This window comes from Porcisia hertigi, chromosome 31 (assembly GCF_017918235.1).
Source record: "Porcisia hertigi strain C119 chromosome 31, whole genome shotgun sequence".
Classification (NCBI taxonomy): Eukaryota; Euglenozoa; class Kinetoplastea; order Trypanosomatida; family Trypanosomatidae; genus Porcisia; species Porcisia hertigi.
In genome coordinates this window covers 552003-570845 of record NC_090590.1, presented here as the reverse complement: position 1 = coordinate 570845, position 18843 = coordinate 552003, and the positions used below count along the sequence as shown (strand labels likewise).

Below are 18843 nucleotides of genomic sequence, written 5' to 3'. Positions count from 1 at the left end.
CCTCATTGTTGCTCCTTTCTCTTCTGCGCTTTTTTCCCCTCCATTCCCTCTCTGTCACTTTCTTGGGCTCACTTGTGTGGTATCCCGTGCACTCTCTGCTCCCCACTCTCTCCCCTCCTTTTTCCCCTCTACTCGCGGAATCCACTGTTCGCCTGGTGGTGTTCCCCTCCCCCTCTCCCTCCACTGAACTAGCGTTGACTGTGCGCGCACACACATACACACACATACACACACACACGCACACACGGTGTTATAATTCCTTTCTCCTGTAGTGGAGACCACACCGGCGTTCATCCTGCAGCGGTTTTCTGGGAGCCTCCGCGAAGTCATCGCGTTCCGGTGTTGTTCTTTTATGGGTCTTCAGTTGCCGAACAAATGAGGTCCACTACTTTAGGTGCTCTGCTACTGCATCACGGTCGCGCATCTTCGTTGTCCTCTGCATTGGTCCTATTAGCCTGCTTCGCAGCGACGCTGTCGGTGGCCTTGACAACAGAGATCAGCGCAGGCGAGAAATTTGAGATAACCGAAGACATCGATGCTGGCAGAGAACTTCACTTCCAGTTCACGCAGCACCCCGAGTACGTCTTCCCTGTCTTTATCACGGATCTCGGCACAAGGGAGGAGCTGATGCGCTGGAATGACCTCCCCAAAGGCTCTTTCTCCATCCCTGCCTCCGATAGGTCTCGCGTCATTGCCATCAGTTTCGATAACTCGAACACAATTTTCACGTCCAAGATTGTGAACTTTGATTTGCGCACGATGCCGGGTGCGAAGTTTGCGGAGGACATGTCGTCCCTTGACCCAATCGAGCGCAGAATTTGGCGTATGGCCGAGACGTTCCAGCGCCTGAAGACGATGCAGGTGGCTGTGCGCAACCAACAAAAGAGTCACCGTGACACGGTCGAGCAGGCGAATGCGCATATTCTGTATTGGTCGATATTCCAGATTTTCTCTTTCTTGACTATATCCGGCTCACAGTTATATCTGCTGAAGCGTTTTCTTGAAAAAAAGACGTACGTTTGAGAACACTAGGCACGCCTTGAGGAAGGCGTCGTGGACATGTGAGAGAGGGGGAGGGGGAACATACACGTTGAAACATATTAGTTTTTTTATACTCCTGTGCAACGTTGCCCTGGTGCCGTGGCGAGGTCGAAGCGGACGTGCGTATGCATGTGCGTGTGTGTGTGTGTGCGTCTATATCCTATGTGTGGTAAGCGATCTCTTCTCCCAGCGGATGCCTCGTCGTTGTGGACACACAAAAAAAAGAAAGCGTCACTGCATTGCACCCACACCACTACCTTTTCATCCGCCGGCTCTACAGCATCGCTTGTCTTTCTTGTTTTGTTCAATGTGCGGCGTGTTGTATATCCGGCGGATCAAAATTTTCGTCAACGGTTGTCAGTAGAGGTTGAGTTGATGGGCTTTCGATTGACCTCTCTCTCTTTTTTTTCTCCCCCCCCCCTCTCCCCTTTCTGTCCGAACTATGTGTACATTTTTGTCGAAGAAACCGGCAAAATAGTTTAGAAAAAAAAAGAAAAGAAAAAAGAGACACCCGTTTCACACACACACACACAAAAACAAAAATAAGGCGCCACCTTTTTTTTTCTTTTAGATCAAGTGTCACCACTGTATCCGCCACCACACACAAGTGGGTGCGTCACTGGGATATCTGTGCTGAGGTTCCACGCATCAAGACTGGCTTTCGTCCCTTGGAAGTGCCCCGAAGACAGTGAAACGCTTGTTGCCTCCGTGTGTGTGTGTGTGTGTGTGATTCGCATATTGACGTATCAACGCTCTTACTGCTTGCCACCCTCGCTACTGCTCTTCCTCTCTTCTTCATTCCTGACCCCCCCCCTCTTCCCCCCTCGTTGACACCGGCTGTCGCGGACCTGCGCATTCCTTCGCGACTACAATGACTGCGAAGATCAAAAAAAACAAAAGTAACGACCAAAAGCACTGCTGCCCCCCCCCCCCCCCCCCCCCCCAACTAGGCATTTTGAGCCACCAATGTTTGTATTTCAACGTGCCGCTTCCCCATCACCGACTACCAATGTGTCGGCGTGTACCTCCTTCATCGACGGAGAGCCATACAAGAGTCTTTTCTTGAAGTGGGGCTTCCTGCGGTCGGGGAAGTGGAATGTACATAGTTACCGCTACACCTTCACCGATGAGGCGTCCCCTTCCCCCAAGGGGGAGTCGGCCTCGCACCCTGTTGCCTCGACATCCTCGTCGAGAAATGCAAACACATCCGTATCCGCTGTCTCTGCTGTTGCGCTCCGATTTCATCATGGTGTCGCTGCGGACTTCCTGAGCCGACTGTTCGCGTCTCCATGTGTGCGCTCAGATCTGGTGGGTGACGATGCCAATCACGCACAAGCCGGTACGGAGGATGATCGCCTCCAGTTCCGTCCTTTGACGTGCCACTGGACAACGCTTACGCCGCTGCGCCAAGCCCTCGTGGATGCGAAGGTGGTGCGTCAGGTTATGTGCGATGCGGGTGGCGCAACTGTACGGGACACCAATGAGCCTGTTTATCTGTTGCCTACGGTGAAGCGCGCGGAGGAGGTTCTCCCACATGGAGAGGTCCTCAGCGATGAGCTGCGGGCGCTCTTTCTTCGAGCTCACAACCGCCCAGGTGCGAGGGCGAGCGGAGATAATGGCTGTCTCCAGGGTGAGTGCCACCAGAACGATTTCGAAGTGGCCGCTGCCGCAGGCGAGGACGACGACGACGACGATGATACGTGGGGTTCAATGTGTGGTGCAAAGCTTCCGATGCGGCAACTACGTAGCGTGTTCAGCGAAGAGTCGCGCCGGGAGTTCTTGTATCACATTGTCTGGCGACTGGTCGCCGGTAGCGGGCCCCTGAACCAGTTTGAAGACGACGCAGCAGTGTACTTGGATGCAGCCCGAGAGCTCTATCGGTTTCTTGTCCGCTCGGTGCAGGCTCGTGAAGTGACTGAGCCGGGGACCGATGACGATGTGACAGGGATAGAGGCACCGACGAGTACCTCCGCTAGGTACAAGGCTCTTGTCGACGCTTCTGTTTATGAAGTCGCCACTGCGCCAGGTATGGTGCTGTTCCCTCGAAGCGACGGTGTGTACCCGAGCAACTTGAATTACTGCTACGTCGTTGTCAATCCATCCGAGCAAACCGCAACTGTGTGGTACCATCGGTGCTGACGCTCGAAGGGTCATCTCCGTCTCTTCTTCTCCCCCCCCTCTCTCCCCCTCTCTCTCTCTCTCGCCACATGTCTCCAAGCCGGGAGGGATTTACGGATGGTTCATGAATTCAACAAAAGAAAATAGGGACTACCTCTTCTCGTTGTACTTCATGCCTTTGCTCACACCCGAATATTGGGAGGGGAGTGGAGGGGGAGGGGGAATGATGGAGTCGTGTGCGTGTGTGTGTGTGTGTGTGTGTGTGTGTGTGTGTGTGTCTCACGCTCTCTCATCACTTTGCAGACTTGGGTTTGCAGCGCAGTTGAGGAGGGCGGTTTCATATCAGCGTCGAAGGAACGCCTCGGATACACACGCGTGTGATCTCCCCAGGGAAATTATGTGAGGCGAACTCAAGAGAGCAGACAGACCCCCCCTCCCCCCAAAAAAAAAGGTGCGGTGTTTGTGGTTCATGTAGAGTACTCAGTCGCTCGTGGAGAGGGCTTCGGGTTCGAGCTAAACGGAAGAGCTCGCAACATAAAAAAAAATATACATCTATAAATATATATCTATATATATATATCTATACATATACCTCCACATTTTAACGGGATCCATCGCGACCCCTTTTTGCTCAACTCGCGCACCACCACATCGCATCTCTGTTCATGTCCCTTTCCAGAGGAAGCTCATCTCATCTTCACGGATACAAAGTCTTGGTTGCTTCGTCAATCTTTTTTCTTTTCACCCACTCGGGCTACTGCCCCTCCAGTTTGTTGCATAATTCATTGGATAGGGCACAAACAAATTATTTGGCACGCACATATACACACATACACACATACACAGCCAGCCATTTTTCTGTGCACACCAACCCTTACGCGTGTTTCAAGTAGACAGTGACGTGTGCTCACGCTCTTGGGGGATATATATTTCTACATTATTTTCATTATTGTTTTGATTCCAGAGATAGAGAGAGAGAGGGAGGGAGAGAGAGAGCGAGAGGAGACACGGAGTTTGAGGCGTCATGTCCCGCAGTCAACTTTCCATCGACTTGGAGGACTTTTTGGGGCATCAGGCGCCGATTCCCACCGACGCCTTTCTCATGGGTATCCGCCCGCGTGCACCACTTCCGCGACAGCCACAACGTGCGGGTGCTGACGCAGACAACGACCATTCCGATTTTTCGTCGTGGCCTGACCCCGTAGTGGCCCCGATCGGTCTTAGCAGCCGACGCCGACCACGAGAGCTGCTGTACGAGTCGCAAGAGCACCTCGAAGCACAGCGCCGGGCCTTGGTTGGGCGTCCTCACGACGAAGATTCATCTAGCAGCCACGTGTCAGTGGTGGAGGAGGCAGTTGACGGGAAATCGGAGACCCCCACCCTGCGCCACAACGATGATGACACAAAGGTGGAGCGTCTTGCCGGACCACTACGGCGTTTAGAGTCGAACCGGGTGCAGCTCACCCGACAGTTTAGCGAGGCGCAGGTCATGGAACGACAACAGCAGGAGCTCATTACCATCTTAACGAACCGCCTCAATGACATGGATGCTCGCTTTCAGGCGCAGGTGACACAGCTGTCGAGCAAGCTGGAGGCGGTGAACGTCAATGTTGGTGAGAGGTACGACTCGATCTACAGCAAAGTGTCAGAGTCGATGAACGCACGAGCGGCGGAGGTGTTGCGACTAGAACAGGAACTCAAGGCGCTGAAGACGTCTAGCTCAGAGGAGTTGAAGTCGTGCCGCGATACCATCATCGCATGCCGCGCGGACGTGGCCAAGCTGGAGGGTCGACTGGAGGGTGTGCTGTCCCATCCGCTGCCGTCTTCCGTTGCGGCCGCCCCTCTCCCTTCATCGACCCCGGCGTTCAAGCCGGGGGGGTTTACAGCTGGCCTCTCCTCTTCGCCAGCGGCGGCGGCACCTAGTGCTGATGCCTTCTTTCCTCCTCCTCCTCCTTCTCCATCTACTTTGGTATCGACTGGGGGGGGTTCAGAGTTCGGCTTGAGTGCCTCGACGACGATGTTTGGCGGATTTGGCCCCGCGTCGTTTAATGCGAAGGCCCCCGGGAAGCCAGGGCCCGCTCCCACTGCCATCGCCGCCTTGGGGACAACGACTGACACCGCCAACACATCAAGCAGTTTGCCGTCTGCGACGGCGCCGGCTTTCGGCAACCCCTTTGGCGCCAAGGCAGCGGATCCCGGCACCTCGACTGCTCCGTTTTCGTTTGGTGGTTCCACGAACGAAAGCTCAAGCGCCCCTAAAAAGTTGCAGGACGGTTTATCTGACAAGTCGACAACTTCAACCAGCACGAGCGCCTTCGGAAGTGCGAGCAGCGGTTTTCCTGCAGCTTCAGGCGCCACTTCGAGTAATGGCGAGGCAAAACCGTTGGCGTTTGGTGGTGACGTAACAGGTGGGCCGAGGGGTGCTGCCGCGCAGGCCCCACCTCCGACCTCAACCGACGCTTTCTCTTCTCTAGGAAAGGCAGCCACACCGTCGGCGCATAGCAGTAGTGGAGTCACAAACGGCTTTGGGGCACCAGCAGCACAGTCCGCCTCGCCGAATGCATCGCCTTTCTCGTTCAACACGGGGGGTGCGACGGCAGCGTCTGGGGCAACCGGTGGAAATCCTTTTATGCCCACGGCTGTAAGCTCGTCGAGCCTGAAGCCGGCATCATTCGGGGGTGCAGCGACGTCTCAGCAAGCGGCATCGCCTGTGAACGGAGGCACCGCCACAGCAGCCTCACCCACGACCGCCACTGTCTCCTCTTCTCAGATTGATAATTCTAACGCACGAGTGCCTGGGACGGGTGTAAGCAACACAGATGGCAGCGGTAAAACCGTTTTCGGCGGTGGTGGGTTCCCCGCATCGAGCACAACACCAACAGGTGCACCTGCCGCATCTTTTTCCTTTGGGGCGGCCCCAGCCCAGGCCCCGAGCACGACCCCCGCTGCGTCCGTCAGCGCAGCCGGTAGCTCTTCAGTGTCCTCCACCACACCTACATTTGGCTCCGCAGGTGTTGGAGCGAGTAATCCCTTCGTGCCGAACCCAGCCGGTGGCGGCAACAGTGGTGGCAACAAGATGGGCGGCAACGGGGGCGCATTTGGCAGCAGCCCCTTTCCCTCCTCCAGCGCTTTTCCGACCGCGGCTGCGACACCGGCATCCGCGCCGTTTAGCAACACGTTTGGCGGCGGCGGCGCACCGGCCTCCTCTGGTGTTGCTGCCCCATCATTTGGAGGTTCCTCAAACGGTGGGCCGCCGAGCACTTTTAGCTTTGGTGGTGCGCCGGCCGCGAACACCCAGGGTGCAACAGGTGCGCCAGGCTCGAGTTTGAACCCCCCGAAGCCGGTCGGCACCGCGATTGGCGGAGGCGGATTCAACACCAACCCGAACATGCAGGCTTTTGGCGCGTCGGCACCGTTGACCTCATCGTCCACTAACCTCTTCTCTGGGGCGGGCAACACTGTGGGCGCAGGTGGTTCCAACACCCTGTCGAGCGGCAGCGCGGCGTCCTCAGCATTCGGGTCTAACACGAACAACAGTAACCACAGCGCCAACTCGGTCTTTGGCACCGGCACCAGTGGCAGCGGCCCTGTCACCAGTGCCGGTGTGGTGTTCGGCGCTGTCCCTGCAAACACCTCTGTGCCTGCGTTTGGCAGCAGTTCGACAGGCGGGGGTGGTTCATCTCAAAGCGCCTTCGGAGCTGCAACGCCGGCGTTTGCACAGCCGCTAGGGATCTCTCCCGCATTCGGTGGCGGCGGCGGCTCCGCCATGGGTAGGATGAGCGGGCCATCACAGGGGACGAGTATTCTAGGTTCGAGCAGCTCTCGCAAGAAGACCTCCAGACGCTATTGATCCGGATGTATTCTAGTCTCCCGGGGCGTTACACTGTGAAGGGGTGGTGTGCATCCTTGGCAGTGACACGATTTAAGGCAGAAAAGGCAGCTTTCTCGCTCAACATTCCGTTTCGCGCATATGTTGTGTGTGTGTGTGTCCGATCCGTATACGGCCTTCGCGTTGGTTGCCCCCCCTCCCCCCTTGCCTCCCTACTTGGCCCTAAGTTTTCTCCATCCGAATCCCATGCAGCAACTGTCAGGGCGGCAGCAGATGCGTGCTGTATTGTGTGGGACGCAAGCGGACTTGCGCTCTTGGTTGGCGGTGATACGCTTGGGTGAAGTTTTGTGTCGCGCTTTTCTTTTGGACGTTCGCCTCTTTTGTGTGCACGCGCGCCTCCCTTCCTCGTTTTTTGTTTTTTTTGATATGAGGAGGGGGGAAGGAGAGAGAGGGAGGGGGGAGGGTGTTTGGAGAACGAATAAATGAAAAGACAAGCGCCCATGACATTCATTTCACATGTGTCTTCCTCTGTTTTACCCCCCCCCCCCTCCCATTTGTCGCTCGGCCCCGTTGGTGTGCTGCTGACCTCCCTCCCCCCCTACTCCGCCACTCTTTGTATCTATGCAGTGCGCACGTCTCACGCGTGAACGTGTGTGTGTGTGTGTTGGGGGGGGGGGGGAGGGAATGCGAATCCTAACCGAGCAGCAGCACCTCATGTGAGTTGGTGTCATGTGTCGCCGCCCGTATTCCCAACTGGAAGGGGAGGGGAGGGAAGGGAAGGGGGCTCTCTGGCAGCTTTGCGAGGCCTTGCAGAAGATCGATCACATCTGAAGCACAGCAGGCACGCATCTCTCTCTATATGAAAAGAAATAAGTAACACCGAGATTAAAAAAAAAAAGGATCTCTTTTCTTCTTTCGGTGGCGGCGGCTGCCGCAGGGGGAGGGGGAAGGGGAGGAGGAGGAAGAGGAGGAGAGTACCAGCGGGCGCTGAGAAATGGCGGTACGCTGCGTTGCCGCCCGTCCCCCCCCTCTTGTTGTGTACGCGCACAATTTGGTCTCGCGCCACCTCTCCTCCTCTTTCTCATGGCTACGCACGCCCTCCGCTTTCCACGTTAAGCGACTCTCTTTACTAAGCGATCGCTCTTTTTTTTTTGCACACTATTTTCTCTATGACTCTTGGAGTGAGGCAGGTGATCACACGCGGTGTCTTCTTCCTCCTCTCTTTCTTTCTCTGTCACACACTCACACACACCGACGCCTTTTTTTTTTTTTCTGCCCACTCCCCCGCCAACGAGAAGAAGAAACAGAAGTGACCCCAGGGAAAAAGAGAAAAAACGAGGTCACTGACGACCAGCGCTGTCATATCGGGGAAAGACGCGAAGCAGACGAAGAAAAAAAGCAAAGGGGAGCCCAGACATCGCAGTTACAATCATGCCTGCACACTTTCCACCCAACATCCAGTTTATCGAGGAGGTCACCTCCACGATGGATGTGGTTCGTGACATGAGCGCGACAGCTGGTGGGAGGCCGTTTGCTGTTGTCGCAGGTGTGCAGACAGCCGGTCGCGGCACAGGGGGTCGTACCTGGACATCGCCCAAGGGAAACCTCTACATGACTTTAGGTGTGCCACAGCAGGGTCAGCCGCCGTGCCTCAAAGAGGAGTTGGTGCCTGTTCTGTCGCTGGTCTGCGGTCTCGTGTGCCGCCGCGCCGTGTTGGAAGTGCTTCACTTGGATCAGGTGTCGGCGAAGGAGTCTATCGCAACAGAGGCGGCCAAGGCCTTGTCGACCAAGTGGCCGAATGACATCATCTACAAGGGAAAGAAGATCGGCGGCAGTCTGATCAAGAGTGAGGGGGATTACTACATCATTGGCATGGGCCTCAACATTGAAGTAGCCCCGCCAGTGACGGACGCGGGCCGGGAGTCAACGATGATCAAAGCCATGGCAGAGGACTTTGGTGTGAAATTGTGCACCCCCAAAGAGCTTGCGAATGCGATATGGGCCCACTTTTTCGAGATCACCACTTCAGCGGAGTGGACGCGTGCGGCGGTGATCGACAACTTTGACAAGGTGCTGGACAAGTCCCTAAAGTTGCACAAGCGGTTGCCCGACGGGCGCGATCCCGAGGAGCTGACGGCTGTTTCCCTCAACAGCTGGGGCCATTTGAAGGTGCGCCACGCTGACGGGACGCTGGAAGACTTGTCAGCGGATTATCTGTTTTGAGGAGGAGGGGGAGAGGCAGAGTGTGTCTGTGTGGATAAGAGAGGAGCCCTAGCCAGGCAAGTCTCAGGTCACACTGGTGAGGTGCGGATTAACACTACTGAGAGGTCGGTGTTGCCGCTTCGCTCGCCAGCGATACAGTTGTCTGCACGCACGCTTAATGCAGCCTCTTTATCCCTTCCAAATGTCTCCTCCCGGTTAGGCGTACGACACCCGGTAAGGCGGGGCATTGTATAATGCCAGCAAAGCAGTCTACGCAAACACGGATGCAGCGTGCCACAGTCGCACACGTGCACATGTGCACCCAAACGGAGGTGGGATGCCTCGTGGTGCGATGTATAACGTTGTAGCTGTTGATTCCCACTAGATGCCGTTCCTGTCAAAGGGGTGAAGTCAAACTTGTCAGAGCGTCAAGTGATCTCTGCCGTAATCCGACGGGTGCCTGGGGGATATATCTGGTGAAGGCCACGCACATGAGCACGGCGTGACAACCGCGCCTGAATCAGGCGAAGGAAGTGGGAGTGAGGCTGCGGGTGAGTCTGTGTAGGTGGCCAATTGAAGGGTTTCTTCTATGCGTGTGTATACCGTGCGCACGTCACTTCTAAAGGCGTATTTTGTTTTTTTGTTCAGTTATTTTTTTTTGGCCAGTTGCGAGTGCTGATGATCAATGGGCATTTGTCAAACAAAAAAATGGAGAGTTTATCGTTACCCCCCACCCCCCTCCCACACCCACACACACACAATTCATTCAAGAGGAGGTCCACAAATCTACCCATGCAGCCATACAGCACACCCGCATCCGCCACCGTCCGGCTACCATACCCCCTTCCCCCCCCCCCCTCCCGGCTGGCTATCCAGGACAGATCGTCTACGCTCCCGACCCACAGTGGGCCTCGTCGGCACAGTGTGTCATTAGGATACGTGGCTTTCGAGCAAGGGCAGACCGTCGCTGGGGCCCTGCATGTCCTCGCAAAGGTGGGTCGCGTACCGAGGACCCGCTCGCGAGCCTAAGCGCGCACCAGAGAACCTCTTTCAGCGAGCTGGACAGCCTCAGCACCACACGCCACGGGACGCTATAGCCCGCCGGTGTGCCATGGTGCGGCTTCCACCGCTCCGGGCCACTGCATACCATCACGCGACGTGACGACTCTCTACCGTGCGATCTGCGGGGTCGTGTGGCGTGTTCCAGGGCGATGTTGCTATGGCTTCCCGCACCAGGGCAGTACCCGCGCACCGTCCCCGTCCGTGCCACAGCGGCTGGGGACCTCATAGCGGCGTGCTCTGTGTGTGTGACAAAAAATGACGGGGTAGCTGTGAGTCCGGTAGCAGGTAGGGTCACGGTGCGTGATGGGATCGTGCAAGTTGCTCTGCGACCTCCAATTTCTCTGGCACAGTGCCCGCACAAACTGGCCCGCTCACACTTCGAGGCTCGCATCCCCCACCAAGGCGCGAACTGCAGTCCCTCGGCTTCCCGCAAAGAGCGGTCGTTGAACTCTTGCAACACCCTGGGCTGGCAACTATTCCCCGAGTGAGGACAGTGCATGCGCCCCCACCCTTCTCTCCCCCCAAAGTGTTGACGTACGGGCTGAGTATTTTGAGGAAGGGGCGGTGTCGGGAGGGGGACTCCACGTGGGATGCGATAACGACAATGGTTTCTCTGATGTCATGTGTCAGGCGATGCAGCTCCCGGTTAAGATGGCGGGGAATCGTCGCTTCTGTGCCGTGGTGTACATCTTTTATTGTTCTTTTTTTAGGGAGGGTTGATGAAGACGCACATTTTTTCTCGGTGTAACCATCAGTGTGTCCATGTTCATGTCTGTAAGTGTGTGTGTGTCTGTGTGTGTGTACGCGCTTGCACAATGTTGACACAAGAGGGCAGGCGCCCAATCACTGAAGGGGAGACGAAAGGAAAAAGAAAAACGAACAGGACAGCAGCCGGGTGCCATTACGCAAACCGCTCAGCGCTTTTTTGTTCTCCGCTGCGGGTGATTGCGTACCCGGTGCTATTCAAGTTTTTGTTTGTATCAACCTTTATCCAGTTTCCGAATACGAAAAAAAGTCAGATGGACATCTCCCCCACCCTACCACCACCAGGACGACCTTCGGGTCATGGAAGGCGGTGTAAACTAAAGCGGGGGGGGGGGTGATGCGCTTACCGGGTGGCGGTGGAGGGGGTGGGTGGATGGGAAGGAAAAAGCGAACAACAAACACAAAGTAAACTGACAGCTGAACGTCGTGCGCCAAATAGTCGATTGTTTTGTTGTTCAACTTCTTTTCTTCTTCATGATGTTTCCTGCTCGATTCATCTCTTCTTTTTTTCTCTCCCCTTTTTTTATTATGCGAAGTACGCCCCCACCTCCTCCCTTCGTATTATCTGTCGACGTCTAATGGATCGATTCCAGTCATGAGACGCATTTCACAGGCCTCCAGGTCGAGCGTCTATCGAATGTATAATTCACTTGGTCGCTCTAGTCATGAGCATGGGCCCATCGCTGTCCCCAGAGACAGTCGCGAAGGTTCAAGTGAAGCCGCACGCGCTTTCGGTGCTTCTTCTACGGGTTCCTCTGATGCACAAACAAGTAAAGCGCACACGGCGTCTGGTTTTCCCGAGGCAGCGGCGGCTTGTGTGCGAGTGGGACACTCGCCGGACATAAAGTTTGCACATCCGGCGAAGTGCCAGCAGACGGGCCCCCATGCAGAAAAGGCGCATAGCCGATCTCAGCCGCAGCGTCACCGACGCTTCTCTTACTCATCCTTCGCCGACGACGTGCACATGGGCGGTGAGCGCGGCGTCGCTGGTGTGCGACATTCTAAAGCCTCTGACATGCCACCTGCGGTCTACCCAGGAGCCGACCTCCCACCCATACCTCAGCGTTCCCTCGCAGAAAAGCGGGCGGGAAAGTTTTCGTTTGTCAGCGACCCCAGTCAGCGTGCGAGTCGAATTTTCTACGGCGTGGAGGTGCCGAACAACACCCCCAAACCAAAGTTGCCCATGTGGGCCTCGAGCTTAACCTCGCCTGCACTGGGAAAAGTGCGCATGGTGGAGGACTCCTGGATTTCGCAGGACTCGCGGGGTACGCTGGGGGAAGACGTGACCGCACACTTTGTGCGCTGGATTCGAGAACGTGTCTCCCCCGCGAACTCGGTGCTACGAGAGCAGTTGGAGACCAACGTACTGCTGGATTTGCGCCTGGCGACAGCGCGCGGTGTGTACGCAAAGAGGGCGTTCAGGCCGGGGGACTTGGTGCTCACGATTCCCCTCTCGTTGGCTTCCTCCTCCACAGATCCCCCCAGCCACGCTGGGTGGCTCACCTTGAACAGTGAGACGCTCGCGAAATACTCCACAGCCGCCCAGAAGCGGGTGGGGATCCCGTCCTATGAGACTGTTAAGCGAATCCTCTCCGTCCAGCGATCCTCCTTCGATCCCATCCCACACCCCATGTTTCTTGATCAGGTTTGCGCTGCGCTGCGGCTCGCATGTGAGAAGGCAGACGGCGAGGCAAGTCCGCTCTACCCGTATCTGCGGCTTCTGGGCTCTGCGGAGCTCTTTGACGATGCGGTCATCGAGGAGTTGCACCGTGGTGTGCTGGACCCCATGACCCATATGGAGTATGGCGACCATGTGAAGCGGTTTCGACATTACATGCGGGAGTTGCACGCATCGTGGTGGGCGGCGTACGCATCGATGGCGGGGCAAGGCCTGGGTACGGAGGTCTCAGGGGCGGCGCCAGAGAATACAGACACTCCCATTACACTGGACTCATCAGTGTCCCTTATCTCGCTGAACGGGAAGCGTAGGGATACCCCTGTCGCTGCAAACACAGAGGGCAGGCGGCACGGAGACGCCAGTAACACGACTGTGTCGTTCGCTAAGGAAAACGTGCGGGATGTCGCCGCCTCTGCCACGCTGATGGCCTGGAAGCCACCCCCGTCGCTGGAGGACATGGAATGGGCTCTTCGAATTGTCTTGTCTCGCCAAAAGGTGTTACCATGCCTGCGCGTGCACCGGGCCGCCTTCGAGCACCTTCACGAGGAGAGCGTAGAGGGTGATGAGCTGGACACGTTTGCTAAGGCAGTGATGAGGGGCAAGTATGCCTTCTACCGGTATGTCTTGCGTGCCGTTGATGAGGATCGGCTGCACGTCAACGAGGTGGACGCCACGGCAATACCAACTGTGGTGCCGCTCTTGGACATGATTAGTCACCCACCGGGAGGCGTACCGAATCTCTCCTACTCGGTGGAGAGAGTGCAAGGGCCGGGAGGAGGCGCTGGTAGCACGTTGGAGCGGGACTCATTCCCTTGTCGAGGTGATGTGACAGATGAAACGTCGGCCGGCGCCTCTGCATTCTACCAGGTGGTAGTCCGAGCATCGGAAGATATTGAGGAAGGCGAGGAGCTCACTGTGTCTTATGTCAAGTGCTACAGTGTTGCCTACACTCTTTACCGCTACGGCCTCCTCCCGTTGTCGAGACGCGACGATGATGTGACGTTTCTTCTTCGAGCGAATCGCGTGGACGGTAGTGTGCGGCCGGCACCAAAAAATGGACCTTCTCTGTTCTCTTCGTCGAAGGCCGGTGTTATGTCTGCTGTGCGGCGCTGGTGGGCGTCCGTGCTGCTCAGCTGAGTATTCTCATGAAATTGACTCGTTTTTATCAAGGACGGAGGGTGAGTAGAGAGTCCTCTGCAATTCTGTGGTGGCGAGGGAAAAGAGGGAAAAAAGTGAGAGGAGGGGCGAGCTGGAGAGAATATACGGCCGTCTTCATCCCCTTCCCCTCCCCCTGCTGCTGCTGCTGCTTTTGTCTTCCTGAGCGATGCCCAGACATTTTTTGCTTCCCCCCTCCCACCTTCGGGAGCGCGTCGCTCCTCTGTGCGGTGTGTATGTGTGTGTGTGTGTGTGTGTGGTCATGCACCCACAACACCAGGGGGAAATCAGATTTTTTTCCCCCCAATGAGGTAGTCATCGGTGTGCATTACCCCTGTTGCTCTGCTGCGATTATGTGAGTGAATATGTGCGTACCTCGTATTGAGTGTATCGTCTGGGGCGCACTGATGAACCGTTCTGGCCTCCTTGTTTTGGCATGTGTGCACATGCCCGCATTTCTCTCCGTGTATCCTTTCGTCGTGTTTCAGCTCTGCTTTCCCTTTATCGTTTATTTGGTTGATTTTCCTCCGGGTACTTCTGCGTGCGTGCGTCCGTGCGTGCGTGTTTTGGCCCCCCCCTCCCCCAAACGCATCGGCATCGAATGCATGTGCGATTTCTCCAAACGCGCTTCTCTTACCGTCTCTCTCTTGCTTATTACCCCCCTCCCCTGTGCCTTCTTTCATCGACGTGTGTTCCCTGACGATCAGGTGCGCACTCATACTCGGCGATCAGGGGTTCCGTCCCTATTCTGGGGAGGGGGGGAGGAGGAGTGTGTGACCCAACGGCTGTGTCACCATGAGAGAGGTGGACATAGCCGTGATGCGCTGCTTCTGGTGTTTCCCACGACAATCAGATATGACCTGACACACCGAGGTACTGGTGGCGTTGAATTCCTACTTGTGCTGGTGCATGGCCCAGTGTGCTCGTTGAGATTGGCGGGGAGGGGGGGGGCACTGTCCGTCGCGTAGTCGCACCCTTTCCCAATTTTTTTTTGCACCGGTTTTCGTTGTTAGGGGGGGGGGTTCACGCATAAAAAAACGACATTTTCACCCTTGTGAGCGTGAGCGTGAGGAGAGGGAGGGAGGGAGGGAGGGAGGGAAAGGGGCGTGGGTTGTCTTCGTCTCGGCTGCTTCCGGGCACGTCGGACGGGGAGAGGGATATTCACGTGCCGGTGTGGCTACGTTCGCTCGCTCTCTTTTTAAAAAGTTTTTTATTCCCCCCTTCCCCTCCCTCCCGATCCACTTCCCTACATCATGCCACGCAGCCGCTGTGGTGAACATGTCGAGTACGGGGGAGTCGATCCCGTGCGTCTGTGCAAGTCACGAAAAGTCACACAAAATATAAATATATAAATATATAAATACATATACATGTATATATATATATTTATATAGATCAGGGAGCAGAAAACCCCACGGGTGCGAAATACGAACAAGCCACTTTTTTTTTCCTCTGCTCTGGAACACATCGAGCACGTTTTCAAGATCGTCAAATGGGAGGGTCTACAACAGTAGTTCGGTATCGACTCACTCAGCTATGATCGTCATGTGTTCTTTGGCTCTCTTTCTGTGGTCTTATGTGCATATGACATTCGAAGGCGGCTGCAGTAGTCCTTTTCACGTTCCCTTTTTTCTCTCTCTTCTCTCTTCTCCTCACTCTCTGGTGCTCTTGTCCGGTGTCCATTCCATTTCACATGATCTCTGTTGTGCCCGCCACTCTCAGAGAGTTTTTTTTTCCACTGTTAGTACTATTATGTATATCCTTTGCACGACTTTTCTTCTTGCGTTTTTTTTTTGTGAAGCAAACGTGCCCGCGTTTATTCCTCCTCTCTCCCTCCCTCCCCACTCCTCTCTCTGTATATAAATATATATATATATCCACCTCTGCGGCTTCTCCCCTATCGCCATATACACATCACCGTCTGTACATACATTCTATATATATATATATCTAATATATATATATATTAGGATATCGCCACTCAGTCTACCCAAGAGCTTCGTGTCTGCGTTTACCCCCTTTTTTCCCTCTCTCTCTCCTTCCCTCTCTTTTTTTTCTATTGTTTTATCTCGCGTTCATCTGAGCGGTCGTTTTTTTTTGGTTTTTTTTTTGCTTTTGTTTTTATTATTTTGGTGCTCTTTTCATGCGCAATCAAACATTTGCCACTTCACCAGTTCTACAGTGACCGTAACGCCATTTCATCCGTATTTCGACCCCCTTTTTTTTTCGCATCACTCGGTGATCCGGAAACACAGTTGAACACAGCAACGCCTCACACCATGACGGAGGCTCCTCATGAGCATGAGGCAGCTGCTGATGTGGTAGCTGTCGCGGAAGCGCCTGCGGTACACACGGCGCCAGCCCGCGAGGGGGTGGCCGATATGCCGCCTGCTAGTCATAATGGAGTTGATGTGTCAGCTGCGGCACCCGCAACTGATGCGCCTGCTGAAGTTCCCCTTCGATTGGAGGTCTCGACAGCGTACGCCCGCGTCTTGAGTCGCCCATGCCTTGGTGCTGCACACTCTCGTAATGCTGATAGGGCGGGGGGTGCCGCTGCCGCCTCTGAGAGGAGCAGTAAATCGCGTGTCATACCCTTCGAGGGTACGGTGGTACACCTTTGCCCACGCACCCGTGTTCTTCAGTGCGGTTCTCGTGCATGTGCGGGCGAGATCGCAGCTAGCGTACATGCCGCGACCCCGCCAGCCTCTGAGAAAACACCCCAGCCAAAAGCCTCGGCTGCGCGGGGGACTCTGGCGCCAGAGAATGCAGCCGCTTCCCCAGCAACCAAGACGGCGAAAAAGCTGCACCGTACGCACAACCACTCGCATCACACGCTCGCAGCTCGCCCAGCGGACGCAGCTGTAAATGGCGCCAAAAACGGTTCTGCCCAGAAGGCTTCTCGGCGGCGCCGCAACACCGAGAAGCCGGCCAAGGCTAATGGCGGGAACTCGCTCTCTCCCGAGTCACCCTCACGGGACGCCGTCAAAGGGTCTAAGCTGAAAATTCTGAAGATATCAAGCGAACATCGAGAGAAGGGCTGCAGGCCTCACGGCATAGACACGACCCCCACACCAGACCTGGTTCTCAAGAAGAAGAAAACGAAGGTGCTGATAGAGACGGCTGAGGCCGCTACTCCAAACGTGAAGGACATGGAAGCGGCAAAGACGCATGTCGATCCGGTGTCGATGGGTGCCAATCAGGAAGAGCTCGCCGACTACCCAAAGTCGAACGGGGCCGGACTGGGCACATCGGAATAGCTCCTCAGCTCTGCTATCGCGTCCTTCGTGGGGACCAAGGAAGAGGATGAAAAAAAAAGAATAGAGGCCACACGACTGTATCCAGGATGGTGGTGGTGTGGTGCTCGGGTAGTGAAGAGTGGGGAGCGACTACTGCTTTTCTGGGATGCGCTCTTTGTCTATTTTTAGTTGTTCGTCGTACCCAAAGCAAAAAGCCGAAGTCAGGCAGAATCCACCACAGCTGGTACTGGTGGTGGTGGTGGAAGGGAGAACACAAAAGAAAAACCGTGGAAGGTGAGCGCCACGCGTTCCTTCCTGTGCCTATTCAGGTCACCAAAAACCTTCTCTACAACCCTACACAGTAGGTGTGTCAACACCAGCAGGCGCAACGTGGGGGAGGGGGGAGGAAGGGAGAGAGGGAGGAACAACAACAAAGTAGTGAAGGCAAAGCGATCCCCCTCCCTCCCTCTCGCCCCGTTCTCTCTTTTTTTCGTGTGTGTCTCACCGTTGTGTGTGTGTGTGTGCTAAAAATTCGATGGCGCCCCCTTTTATTGAGTCGCGCGTGTGTGGCGAAGAGGGAGGGGGGAAGGTTTGTTGTTATTGTTGGACAGAGATGTACATGTGCGTGTTTTGCCGTTGTCTTTGGTGGTTTCTCCGATCACACCGATTTTGGTGTGTGTTTGTGTGCGCGCGCACGCTCCTTAAAAAAGAAGAGCATTCATGGTGTGGTGGACTTTCGTTTTTCTTTTTCCCTCACCAAGGCAACGCAAAGGGGCAGTCTTCCATCCGCCAACCCGTGTTTCTTTCTTCTTGCTCTTTGTCTTTTGTGCTTTTTTTTTTATCTGTACATCGTCGTTGTATCTTCACCCCCCTCGTGTGTGTGTGTGGGGCGCAAAGAAAAAAAAATAAACACCTTCGCAAGTGTGTGTGTGTGTGTGTGGAGGGGGGGGTGGAGCAACCGCATGAAAAATTTTTCACATGTAGGGAAAGCGGCCTGGTCGCCGCGGAGGGTACCTCCCGTTGTTTAGGGATAAACGGGAGAAAGCGTATTCTAGTTTTTTTTTCCCGTTTGTTTGTGTGTTTTCTGCCACCTGTCTTGCCCTTTTCGTTGTTGTTTTTGTGGGCGAGGAAGGGGGGAAGGGCGGGCAGGTGCGCATGGGCTCATGGCGATGTAATTCATTGCAGTGTTATCTGCGGGCTTACACGCATCACGGCTTGATCGTACTCCACGACACTGCAAAGCCTTTTCTTTTTGTATACAACGCGCACCTATAATTACGCTCCCTGCCTCCCGCTTTCCCCTGCCCTCCTCCATGCATATCAAAAAAAAACTATACGACCACAGTTTACTTGATGTTAGAAATGAATACAAAACGGATCGAATCAAAAGGGCTTGAATGACAGAGCGGTGTCACCGCATCGACTGCTTTGCGTCGCCTTCTCAATGATCTGCGCTGGATAAATGGGCAGATTTTTTCTTTGTTGCCGCGCGTGCCGGGGGAGGCACTGCAGCTGCGGAGGGAACTCCAGGTGCTGAGAAAATGGGAGATGGGGTTATCACTCTTCTTGACGAGTGAAGCAATGTCACTGGTGGTATACGTTTTTTCGGCAAATCTCGGGCTGTGGCCTAAATGAGGTCTTCTCCTGCAGCAATGTTAACCCCCCTTCTCTCTCTTCCCCTCATTATGTTTTTTTTTTTGCGTTTCGTGGTCTGTTCTCGCTACACTCCTTCACATTGTCAGCGCTTTCCCCATTCA

At 55.2% G+C, this 18843-nt stretch overlaps 5 protein-coding genes across 5 annotated transcripts; all 5 read left to right on the top strand.

Moving 5' to 3' along the window:
- Window positions 1-375: 375 nt before the first annotated feature.
- On the top strand, window positions 376-1023 carry JKF63_03841 (uncharacterized protein; the record flags this gene model as incomplete). The annotated part of the gene is made up of 1 exon (XM_067899839.1): window positions 376-1023. One exon carries the CDS (start codon window positions 376-378, stop codon window positions 1021-1023), a length of 648 nt encoding a protein of 215 aa, XP_067755045.1.
- A 984-nt stretch (window positions 1024-2007) lies between these two features.
- JKF63_03840 (uncharacterized protein) lies at window positions 2008-3180 on the top strand (the record flags this gene model as incomplete). Its single annotated transcript, XM_067899838.1, has 1 exon — window positions 2008-3180. One exon carries the CDS (start codon window positions 2008-2010, stop codon window positions 3178-3180), a length of 1173 nt encoding a protein of 390 aa, XP_067755044.1.
- Window positions 3181-4183: 1003 nt separating this feature from the next.
- JKF63_03839 (uncharacterized protein) lies at window positions 4184-7009 on the top strand (the record flags this gene model as incomplete). The annotated part of the gene is made up of 1 exon (XM_067899837.1): window positions 4184-7009. One exon carries the CDS (start codon window positions 4184-4186, stop codon window positions 7007-7009), a length of 2826 nt encoding a protein of 941 aa, XP_067755043.1.
- A 1410-nt stretch (window positions 7010-8419) lies between these two features.
- Window positions 8420-9211, top strand: JKF63_03838 (uncharacterized protein; the record flags this gene model as incomplete). Its single annotated transcript, XM_067899836.1, has 1 exon — window positions 8420-9211. The coding sequence occupies one exon, from the start codon at window positions 8420-8422 to the stop codon at window positions 9209-9211; it is 792 nt and encodes a 263-aa protein (XP_067755042.1).
- A 2401-nt stretch (window positions 9212-11612) lies between these two features.
- JKF63_03837 (uncharacterized protein) lies at window positions 11613-13832 on the top strand (the record flags this gene model as incomplete). Its single annotated transcript, XM_067899835.1, has 1 exon — window positions 11613-13832. One exon carries the CDS (start codon window positions 11613-11615, stop codon window positions 13830-13832), a length of 2220 nt encoding a protein of 739 aa, XP_067755041.1.
- Window positions 13833-18843: the final 5011 nt, after the last annotated feature.